This window comes from Antrostomus carolinensis, unplaced genomic scaffold (genome assembly GCF_000700745.2).
Source record: "Antrostomus carolinensis isolate BGI_N321 unplaced genomic scaffold, ASM70074v2 scaffold28013, whole genome shotgun sequence".
Taxonomy (NCBI): Eukaryota; Metazoa; Chordata; class Aves; order Caprimulgiformes; family Caprimulgidae; genus Antrostomus; species Antrostomus carolinensis.
Window position 1 is genome coordinate 1 of NW_010303972.1, and position 11,972 is coordinate 11,972.

General features: G+C 48.2%; 1 protein-coding gene across 1 annotated transcript in view; it reads right to left on the reverse strand.

Annotated features, from left to right (window-relative positions):
• Window positions 1-2,163: 2,163 nt before the first annotated feature.
• The window catches only part of LOC104522095 (cryptochrome-1), a 12,703-nt gene continuing 2,894 nt past the window's right edge, over window positions 2,164-11,972 (reverse strand). The window contains exons 3-10 of the mRNA XM_010164289.2: window positions 11,358-11,505; window positions 10,632-10,772; window positions 8,769-8,939; window positions 7,931-8,071; window positions 7,278-7,429; window positions 6,184-6,281; window positions 5,134-5,244; window positions 2,164-2,327 (exon numbers count right to left, since the gene is read on the reverse strand). Of these exons, the coding sequence (XP_010162591.1) occupies window positions 2,164-2,327; window positions 5,134-5,244; window positions 6,184-6,281; window positions 7,278-7,429; window positions 7,931-8,071; window positions 8,769-8,939; window positions 10,632-10,772; window positions 11,358-11,505 (1,126 nt within the window). The remainder of the gene's footprint in view (window positions 2,328-5,133; window positions 5,245-6,183; window positions 6,282-7,277; window positions 7,430-7,930; window positions 8,072-8,768; window positions 8,940-10,631; window positions 10,773-11,357; window positions 11,506-11,972) is intronic.

Genomic DNA, 11,972 nt, shown 5'->3' on the forward strand with positions numbered 1-11,972 from the left:
CCTTTTCCTCCAGGCAGCTCTCCAGCCACTCTGCCCAAGCCTATTGCCCTGCAGGGGGTTGTTGTGACCCAAGTGCAGGACCCAGCCCTGGTCCTTCTTGAACCTCATACAGTTGGCCTCAGCCCATCAATCCAGTCTGTCCAGATCCCTCTTTAGACACTTCCTACCCTCCAGCAGATCAACACCCCCACCCAACTTGGTGTTGTCTGCAAATTTACTGAGGGTGCACTTGATCCCCTGATCTAGATCATTGATAAAGATATTAAACAGAGCTGGCCCCAATACTGAGCCCTGGGGAACACCACTTGTGACCAGCCACCAACTGGATTTAATTCCATTCACCACCACTCTTTGGACCTGGCCATCACCTTCTGCACTACAATGTTAGAAGTGATGCTGAAGAGCAAAAGACATTGGACAGGTGCTGATGGTCTTGTCTTCTGCTGTACTAGATGGTTCCCAGGACTCACAATAAAGCTCAGGTGACGCAAAGCACCCCAAGATAGAGATGTTTTAGGTAGCCAACGACCAGCCCATTTAGGGCTTGAAGGTAATGACTATTCCTTAAACCATGAGGCAAGAACCAGCTCTGCATTCCTGTGGCCACCGGCACTGGGCTACAGCACTGCAGACATCGATGCAATTAATCCCTTTCAGTGCAGGAAGGAGTCCAGTTAAAGAGATGATGGATACCAGGAGGCTTCAGAGCAGCAGTCACCTTCCCCAAAGTAACAAGCACTGCGTTGGCCTTCTCCTTCTCATCAAGGGTTCAGTAACTGTCTTTCATTCTGGTCATCCTTGCAAAGCATTAGGTTTGCTGAAGAGCTAAAATGTCAGCATCAGTCCCTCCAGGAACTCGATGCAGGAGAGTGCAACCAGCTTCTCGGATGTGTCTGACAGTCCTCACAGCTTTTGTATTTACAGTAGAAGCAGAAGGCAGTGCCACTCTGCTGCCATTGTCCACTTTTCCTGCAGGTCACCAGCAGCATTGGGAGATGCTGGCAGGAGCAGTGTTCAGCCTCCTCCTGGTGCACATTGGTCCCATGCTGCTTCTGCACCAGGTCCACAGATGCTTTCAAAGTTAAGGACTTGGGGTGCACTGAATGGCTGCTGGAGTTGTCTGGCAGACGAGTTTCTGTAGAGCACCAATGGATGCTAAGTGTGAAAACACATTACTCCAGAGACCTTACATTGTTCATGTCAGGAATCATTTTTAATTTTTTTAAAACAAAAATAGTAACCTACAGTGATTAAAATCCCACTCCATTCCCCCCACCCCCACCAAAACCCCACCCAGCACAAAGATAATTGACTAATCCAGCCTTGTGAAACTTCACAACAAGACATTTCAATGGAAGGGTAATTTTAGACGTGTGGTACATGATAGAAATCGTATCTACCATACAGTTCTAGAGGAATTAGCCAAGAAGGAGAGTTACGGTGAAGAAACTTGTACATCAGCCCTCATGCAGTGAGATATTTTGCAACGTTACCTTTAAAATGTGTAAGAATTCCCATTTAAGTCACAAGAACTTCTCACAACCTGAGAACGGGCTGGGTTCTGCTGTAGCTCCCCAAACTGGGGGCTGCAAGCAGAAACCATGAATTTAAAAACCCACATCTGCAAATCCCGAAACCTCTGTCTCTACAAGACGGGCAAATCACGCTTCTAACACTAATGTGTGATCACACTAACGTGCATCTATTCTTCAACTGAATGCCTCCTCCCTGGCAGTGTTGAAGGCCAGGTTGGATGAGGCTTTGAGCAACCTGGTCTAGTGGAATATGTCCCTGCTGCTGGCAGGGGGGGTGGGACTGGATGAGCTTTAAGGTCCCTCCCAACCCAAACCATTCTGTGATTCTATGACATCTATCTGGCATGGTGGAAAGATTAGTATTTATCACTGAAACTATTTAACCAGATGCATGAACAGCAGGTGGATTGAACACTACTACAGCATCATGTCCTGTCAAAACTAGTCATCACCTCCTGAACTTACCCAACAGCTGCAACAACGGCTCATAAGTCACTCACAGAGAGACAATTTCAGTCAAATCACTGCACTAACAAATATATTTGAGATAGAACACTTTTCGTGGAGGTCAGTTCACAAACAAGAGGCATCATCTGCAGGGCAAAGTAGTGAGGACAGTTTGTCCAGTTCAGCTGCCCTCTGCTTTCCCCCTTTTGCCATTTTTTGGTTCCCAACAGGTAATCCCTGGTGGGATCTCAGTTTGTTCTGTCATCTTGGCCACTTTTCCTTTTGATACACTTTCTTCAGAGTGGTCACGCTTCACCTTCAACTCCATTGGGTCATCTGTATCATCTACAGCAAGGAGGAAAGAAGAATTAAAGATTGCAAGTCCTTCTCTGTGCAGCAGCCCACAATGACAGTCTTTGCTGAAAGGGTTCTGAGGCATTGGAAGGGGTTGCCCAGGGCAGTGGTGGAGTCCCCATCCCTGGAGGGATGGAAGAGTTGTGTAGACACAGTGCTGAGGGACATGGGTTAGTCGGGGACTTGTCAGTGTTGGGTTCATGGTTGGACTCCATGATCTTAAAGGGCTTTTCCAATCCAGGCCATTCTGGGATTCTGGGATTTTGTGACAGTAGCAGGTGATGTTACAAAACATGCCAGAAAATTCTTCTATTTACAGGCAACAAGAACAACTCTTTGGCTTTCCATATCTCCACAGCATTTACTCCCCTATACCACAAGGTTTGTGGAAGAACTGTCAGCAGACATTGGTTCTATCTGGAAGGTACCAATGTGCCACCTCCTGGATACATTAGTATGCACAGGATTGGGAACAGTTAATTCCATCTGACCACAGCAATTGAGGCAGGCTCTCCCAAAGGTGGCGTGTTCCAGCCTCACCTGATAACTACCAGTTTGTTATGCAGGTTTGTATTGGGTGGGGCTGAGATGGAGTTAATTTTCCCCACAGCAGCCCTCAGAGTGCTGTGCTTTGTATTAGCAGCTAGAAAGGTGTTGATAACACACCAGTGTTTCAGTTACTGCTGAGCAGTGCTCCCACAGCATCAGAGCTGGCACTCCAACTCCGGGTCCAGAGAAGAGCAACGAGGCTGGTGAAGGGACTTGAGCACAAGTCCTATGAGGAGAGGCTGAGGGAGCTGGGGTTGTTTAGTCTGGAGAAGAGAAGGCTTAGAGGTGACCTCATCACTCTCTTCAACTACCTGAAGGGAGGTTATAGCCAGGTGGGGGTTGGTCTCTTCTCCCAGGCAGCCAACAATAGGACAAGGGGGCATGGGCTCAAGCTCTGCCAGGGGAGATTTAGGTTAGATGTTAGGAAGAAATTCTTTACAGAGAGGGTAATCAGGCACTGGAACGGCCTACCCAGAGAGGTGGTGGATTCACCATCTCTGGAGGTTTTTAAAAAGAGATTGGACGTGGCCCTTAGTGCCATGATATAGTAATTGGAGTTGGATCAGGGGTTGGACTTGATGATCTTGGAGGTCTTTTCCAACCCAATCTATTCTATGATTCCAACATTCCCACCCTCAATAGGCTGGTGGTGGGGAAAATCTTGGGAGGGGACACAGCCAGGACAGCTGACCCAATCTCCAAAGGGAGATTCCATCCATATGATGTCTGCTCAGAAATAAAATCAAGGAGAATGGAGGGGGGAGGGGGGGCATTTGTTATTTACAACATTTGTCCTCTGGAACAACCACTACGTGTACCGAAGCCCTGCTTCCCAGGAAGTGGCCAGACATGGTCTGCTGATGGGAAGTACAAAATAAATCTTTGGTTCTTTTGCTTCCATGCACACAGCTTTGCTTTGTGTTTCTATTAAACTGGGTTTATCTCAACCCACGAGTTCTTTTATTTTTTTTTTCCCATCCTATTTTGTCCCCTCCCCATCCTGCTGAGGAAGGGGGGTGACAGAGTGGCTTGGTGGGCACCTGGCGTTCAGCCAAAGTTAAACCACCACAATGTTCTTATCTTATTTAGAGAACAAGGGGAAAAGATAAACTTCTCAGAGCAACTCAGCTCTCAGGGGCTTTTTGCTCACTAGTGGCCAGTGAGAATCTCAAATAATTCCTGCTATGGGGCAGGGCAGATCACGGCAGAAAAGAGAAACAACAGTGCTCTGGCTCACAAGAGGTGTGGGCAGGGCTGCAGAGACTTCTGCACCTTGGATATTGTCCTGGTTTTCAGTTGAGACAGAGCCAGGTTTCTTTTTAGTAGCTAGAACAGCGATGAGTTTTGGTTTCAGCCTGGGATTTGTTACGAGAAAAACGTTGAAACCACCACAGAGATTCACCTGGCAAACCTGGGGACAGAGATACACCTGGCAAACCTGGGGACAGACATACACCTGGCAAACCTGGGGACAGACATACACCTGGCAAACCTGGGGACAGAGATACACCTGGCAAACCTGGACTCTGTGCAGACCTATGGAAAGTAGAGAAGATCTGCTTTTGGGAAGGCATTCCTCTAGCAAGCACAAACAAGTTCCCACCCTGCAAAGGCAGCCAGAAGGTAAGGGACACACCTCAACCTCTGGTTTTCCCTCTTGGGACACCATTTTAACATAGAATCATAGTGGTTGGAAAAGATCTTTAAGATTGAGTCCAATCTTAAACCCAACACTGCCAATTCCACCTCCAAACCATGTCCCTCAGCACCTCGTCTACCTGTCTTTTAAATCCCATCAGGGATGGTGACTCCATCACCTCCCTGGGCAGCCTGTTCCAGTGCTTGACGGCCCTTGCGGTGAAGAAAATCTTCCTCACATCCCATCTCAACTGCCCTGGGCACAACTGGAGCCCATTTCCTCTTGTCCTGTCCCTTGGGCCTTGGTTGAACAGACCCACCCCCACCTCTCTCCACCCTCCTCCAAGGGACTTGCACAGAGCCACAAGGTCTCCCCTCAGCCTCCTTTTCTCCAGGCTCAACACCCCCAGTTCCCTCAGCCACAAGGGAACTCAGCACACTTGTGCTCCAGACCCTTCCCCAGTAACCAGAAGAACAGCACATGGTGTTGGCAACCAAGAGGAAAGGAGTTCTGGAAATCAACACAAAACCAACCCCCAAAGCCATCAGTTCCTGGTGACAGCCTCTGCTCTGCAGTATGCTGAATATGATGTGCTGCAGCACCTCTTACCTCTCGTGAGCTGGGCTGTTCTGTACTGCTCCTCTCTGACCTGTTTCATCAGCTGCAGGTTGTGATCGCTGGCTTCCTTGTGGTTCACCATTGGGAAGGGGTAATCTTGACCTGGCACAACATGGAGACAACAGCTTTTACAGAACTAAATCAAAGATGTTTCACTGGATGACAGGCTGAGAGAGTTGGGGCTGTTCAGCCTGGAGAAGAGAAGGCTCCGGGGAGACCTTCTAGTGGCCTCCCAGTACCTGAAGGGGCTACAAGAAAGCTGGGGAGGGACTTTTCATAAGGGCAGTTAATGACAAAACAAGGGAAAATGGGTTTAAGCTGAAAGAGGGGAGGTTTAGATGAGATATTAGGAAGAAGTTCTTCACTGTGAGGGTGGTGAGACAGTGTCCCAGGTTGGCCAGAGAAGCTGTGGCTGCTCCTCCCTGGAAGTGTTCTCGGCCAGGTTGGATGAGGCTTTGAGCAACCTGGTCTAGTGGAAGGTGTCCCTGCTGCTGGCACGGGGGTTGGGACTGGATGAGCTTTAAGGTCCCTTCCAACCCAAACCATTCCATGATTCTGTGATTCTATGATTTGCACCAGGGCAAATGCTTGCAGCTTTTCTTAAAATAAAAGGCATCTAAGATGGACCACGGGAGCCACTCTGCAGAAGTGCCTATTTCTCTCCATCAAAGCCTAAGAGCTCCCATTTAGACATAAGCTTGAAAGAGACTTCAAAGATGCATGAGAGCAAGCGTAAAAGCACAAGATGTTCAGATACTATTTAAAGACAGCCAAGCATCCGAGACAGATAAATGCCAAGGCAATAACTATAGTGATCCAATAGTTTTAGGACATGAAGTTGAGGCAACAATATGTACTTTGAAATTAGACTCCAGTAAAAAAAACATAAAGGAGAATTGACAGAAGGTAGACTGGTGGATTAATCCATTGTCAGAAGATAAATCCATGACTTGTGTCAGAAGTGTAATGCTTCCATCTCACACAGGGAATTATTTTGGACAGTTAGCAGCAGCAAAATCCTTATCAAAGTATCTGAATTACCTATGATACACCCTGCTTGCTTCTGCTCCTCTTCAGATGCTGTCCAGGGCTCGTAGATGTACTTGGAGGGAAAGTTCTTCAGTACAGGTAAGTATTTCCTACAACACAGGAATAATGTGGGGTTTTATAATCCTGCAGATAAATACTCACACATTTAAGAGAAGTGTAAGCCAACCTAGGCCATATTAATTCTTGATGATCGTATTGATACTACAATCCATGGGAAAGTTCAGATGCATTTGGCACAAAAGAACTGTTTTTATGTTCTGAAACCCTCCACAGGGTGATAGCTTCCAAAAGTTAACTTTCCAGCAAAAAAATAAATGGGTTGATTTAAATATTCCTTCAGTTTTCCCTTCACTCAAAATATTTTGGTTTTTAACATTTTCACTGATATTTCACCCTAAACTTTAATAAATTTCAAAAACAAACACATTTTAAAAATCTAAAGAATTCTTCCAGAACAGAAAAGTCATGTTCTGCCCCACTCTGTCAGGTATGTCAGCATGGGCTTCCCCTTGACAAGACACAAAGCTGGAGAGGAAGAGGAGATGTGGGGAAATGGAGTTGTTGGCTCAGACATCAGCACAACCTGCTCCTGGTGCAGTCAGCTGTAAAATCACCCACTAATTAGGACAAAGCCCATCAGCCTCTTTTCTAGAGATAAGGAAACTGAGACTTGGAAGCAAAGAGGACTCACTCAGAGAGCGAAACAAAACTTAAAGTGTCTGAAATTAATTAGACTGCCAACAAAACCAAGAGACACAGCACTGACTGGAGCGGAGGGAGCTGGGGGAAGTTTTATTCAAGTCCTTTAGAAAGAGGAGTCAACCTGGTGATCCAACACGGTGCTGGAGCCCACAAGTGCTCACAAACCAACACAATGCCCAGCTCATCCATCACCTGTGCAACCAGGAGTCTGTCTCTTTGCTTCTCTGTGCCACAGTTTCCTTAATCATTCAATAAAATCATTGCTGTGACCCCTGTTTCACAGGAATTTGTGTTTCAAACAGACCAAGTTCAGAGCTGCTGCTGTAAGAGGAGCCAGGGAAGCACTGAGGGAGCAGAGGGTGCCACGCTGTGTCTCACCCTACCGAATGTACTGTCCCTCGGGGTCCGTGCGCTTCCCAAAGCGGACGGGGCAGAAGATCCGTGTGTACTGGTGGAAGAACGCGCTGGCCGACAGCCACATCCAGTTCCCTGCATTGATGCTGTAGTCAGCATCTAAAAGCAGCTCTTCAAACACCTGCGCTTCGGGGATGGGAAGAGAAAGAGAGAAACACCCCTGAAATGGCTGCCTTTGTGGCAAAAAACCCCCCCAACAAACCAAGCAGGGTGGGAGATGGATGGTGGAGGTTGGCACTGTGCTGGTCTGGGCGCAGGGCACAGAGGGAAGGTTCTCCAGCAAGACAGTTTGCCAGAAGGAAGCTAGAGCAGGACCCAGTGATAGAGCAAACCAAAGGTCTGGCTTTGAGACCTGCTGCAGACTGAGCAGGTCACCAACATCCTCATCATCCAAAATCATCAGCCCTTGGGGATGGGAACGACCTCTCCCCGCTGCAGCCAGCACAGCAGGGCTCAGTCTCGAGCCAGAGACCATGAGATTTCATAAACCAAGAGGTTTCCAGCCAGGCTCAGTATCGAAGCCCTGCTCTGCAGTACCCCCTGCTGCTGCCAGGCTCAGGGTTTTTGCAGGTATTTCTCAAGGGCAGCCAGAACAGAGAAAACCCCCAAACCAGAAGTCAACCTTCATGCCCTCTTCCCAACTGATCCAAAGGTCCCCCCGCGTCAGGAAGCAGGCGACAGCGTGTCGAGCAAGGTGATGGATCCAGCCCTCCTGGCGCAGCTGGGTCATAATCGCGTCGATCCACGGGAACCCCGTCTGTGCCTGCAGCAGAAAACAAACATCATCCCTCCTGCATGAAGCTTCATGACACTTCTGTCCTACACATGGCTGTAAGCTCATCTCATACAGCCAGCAGGGAACAATCCCAGGGCAAGAGAAAAATCACAGAATCACGTCAGGGATTGGAAGGGACCTCAAAAGATCATCCAGTCCAACCCCCCTGCCAGAGCAGGAACCTCAATGAGATCACACAGGAAGGCGTCCAGGCGGGTCTTGAATGTCTCCAGAGAAGGAGACTCCACACCCTCCCTGGGCAGCCTGTCCCAGGGCTCTGGCACCCTCACTGGAAAGAAGTTTCTTCTCAAGTTGAAGCAGAACCTCCTGTGTTCCAGCTCACACCCATTGCCCCTTGTCCTACCATTGGGCATCACTGAGAAGAGCCTGGCTCCATCCTCCTGACATTCACCCTGAACATATTGATAAACATTAATGAGGTCACCCCTCAGTCTCCTCTTCTCCAAGCTAAAGAGCCCCAGCTCCCTCAGCCTTTCCTCAGCAGGGAGATGCTCCACTCCCTTCATCATCTTGGTGGCTCTGTGCTGGACTCTCTCCACCAGTTCCCTGTCCTTCCTGAACTGTGGGGCCCAGAACTGGACACAATATTCCAGCTGTGGCCTCACCAGGGCAGAAAAAAACCTCTAAACTGAAAGGCAGCAGCTGTGGCAACACCTCCCGTTACCGTTTTCCATTTGTGGAGCCTCTCCGCATCCTCGTACCAACGGATCTGAAGGCAGATGGGGTTCCCAGCCATTTTGGTGAAGTTTGGTGTTGCTGATGCCACCGTATAGAAGAATTCCCTCCACAGAAGCTGCCCTTGGAGCGACACCGGGGGCAGAGAGTGATGCTTGGCCTGCAAAAGACATGTGAGGTGAAAGCTTCAGTTCATACATACCACTGCAGTCTCACTCATTTTGTGACTGTCAGGCCAATAAAATAAAGAATCACCTAACTACACTACTGGCTTCATGGCACTTTACCACCAAAGATCTGAAGCAATGCTGTATGCCCAAAAGCAAAGCTGAGCTCTGTTAGACCTCAGTGTTACCTCCTCTGCCTTCCAAAATGCTGCCACACTTGCTATTTCTTAAACCAGACCTGCTTTTATTAACACATTAATGTTAAAAAAATTAGCATCCAGTTCCAACATATTAATGTTAATAAAATTAGCATCTCCCTGCTGAGGAAAGGCTGAGGGAGCTGGGGCTCTTTAGCTTGGAGAAGAGGAGACTGAGGGGTGACCTCATTAATGTTTATAAATATGTAAAGGGTGAATGTCAGGAGGATGGAGCCAGGCTCTTCTCAGTGATGCCCAATGGTAGGACAAGGGGCAATGGGTGTGAGCTGGAACACAGGAGGTTCTGCTTCAACTTCAGAAGAAATGTTAATAAAATGAACATTAACTTCAAATGCTCCTTGAAGTAGTACACATGAATCTCACCATCTTCCCTTACTGCTTCTGGAGCAATAGGCAGTTTGGGTGGTTTCCAGTCTCTTAGTTTGTGATCAATCAAAATGCTGGGCTAGCTGATTTTAGATGTCTCAGCCATGTCTCTAGAGATACTCTTCAGAAGGAGGTTCAGGGAAACCTTGGTTTTCTTAGGTTGTTTTCAACCATATTTTTTTTTAAGAATCAAACGAATTTTCAGAAGTTGGTTTTGGCTCATGCTATAGTTCAAACTTGCCTAAAGATGAGAACAGATGCTTTCTAAAACCAAAACTGCTTGAATAAAAAGTGTTGAAGGCCAGGTTGGATGAGGCTTTGAGCAACCTGGTCTAGTGGAAGGTGTCCCTGCTGCTGGCAGGGGGGTTGGGACTGGATGAGCTTGAAGGTCCCTTCCAACCCAAACCATTCCATGATTCGATGAACACGCTAAACTGATCAAAAAACTTCACCTAAACATCAGGCAGATATCTTGAACTCCTTGGATTTTAGGAGGGTTTTCCTTGGGCTTTCCTGCTGCTTCCAGGTCTCATTGCTCCCTATTTATCATATTTCTAAAACTTAATTGGGTAAAGCTGTGTATATTCACACAACATACAAAGTCAGGCACAGATTTCATAGGACACTGGGAGAAGACATTAGCAAAGTAACATTTTTTGATGTACCAAGTCTCTGCCAAGATGATCCCAGTGTCATAGAATCATAGAATGGTTTGGGTTGGAAGGGACCTTAAAGCTCATCCAGTTCCAACCCCCCTGCCAGCAGCAGGGACACCTTCCACTAGACCAGGTTGCTCAAAGCCTCATCCAACCTGGCTGAGAACACTTCCAGGGAGGAGCAGCCACAGCTTCTCTGGCCAACCTGTTCCAGTATCTGACCACCCTCACAGTGAAGAACTTCTTCCTAATATCTAAGCCAAACCTTCCCTCTTTCAGCTTAAACCCATTTCCCCTTGTTTTGTCACTAACTGCCCTTATGAAAAGTCCCTTCCCAGATCTCTTGTAGCCCTTTCAGGTACTGTGAGGCTGCTATAAGTTCTCCCTTCACACACCAGTCATGAGAGTGCTGGATTTGCTTAACTATGAGCAATTATTTTCTTACCTGAGCATAAATGTTGGACAACCTATAAAAAAAGGTTCGGACTGACAGACAGCCCACGCTGAAATAGGGGCTCAGGCCCGTGGTGCTTGGAAGCAGCGATTTTGGGATCGTTCTCGGTTTAGTAAAACTTGTCACCCAGCCCTAAAATAAAACCAGAAATCCAGGTTCAGGCAGTACAGGGCAATACGTGTCCAGCCAATGAAACAGGGAAAAAACTCTTGGCAATTGGTTTCTGCATCATCACTGAGGCTTGTTCAATGGCGTGTCTGGAAGATGCTCCCACCACTCATCCTCCCACAGATGCCACCCTCAAAGACAACAAAATCTTGAGACCAGGTTGCCATCTTCCTCCAAGATGTCCAAATACAGAGCTCCTCCAAGCCCAGTGTCAAGGTCACATCTCACCCATGGGTGCTCTGCTCATCCCAGAGAGCTGGGTGATTTTGTAACATGGGGAACAGCCTTCTTGATCCAACAGCACCTCACTGAAGATCTTTTTGACTTTACAAAATTGAGAGTGGGTAAAGGATCTGCTTAAAAGCAGCCAGCACCAAGGCAGGCTTGGCTGCCAAGAGCTCAGCCCCAGCGGGGCAAAACTCAGCCAGAGCTGGAACAGCTGAGCGGTTTCTTGAGGTCCAGATGCAACCACACATAAAAGAGCAAGGTGGACACTAACTTCAGCCCATCTAGAACCACCATCATCACCCATGTCAAATCAAGGCAGACCTGGTCAATCAAGTGTTGCTCCAGGCGCCGTAGCCCTTCGGTCTCCCCTCCTCTCCAGGGGGAAAGGCTCTCCGAGGGGAGCTTCAAATCCGCAGGGAGAGGCACCTTGTAAGACTCATCCAGGCCCAGGTCAGGGGGCCTACATCTCCTAATGTGAAAGAGAGGTCTCTGTCAAAGAGGGAGCTGGAGCCAGAAGAGGGAAGAAAACCCCTGCCCATTGCACGTGCCAAGATCTCTGTCACAGCACAGCCAGAGCACAGAAGAATGAAAGCTCAGCCAGAAACCCCAGGCTGCACACTCCGTGGGGAAGAAAGAGCTTGTCCTGCAGTCACTCCAGGTAATTTTAGCTGGAATTGGAAGAAGAGGAACAGACCCACCAAATTACAGCGCTCAGAGCAGTTGGCTGCAGCCCCCCCAGCTCAGACACCCTTCTCACTTCCCATCTGCTACACAAGGCTCAGAGGCATCTCCTCCTCTCCAGCTTCCCCCAGTTGTCTCATCCATCCCTGGGAGGCAGCTAAGAGCCTCCTCAGACTCTAAACACAACGATGGGGCATTGGCACTGCCTCCAAAAGCCACTCCAGCTCCCATGAGGTCACTCTGGGAGAGGTTTCA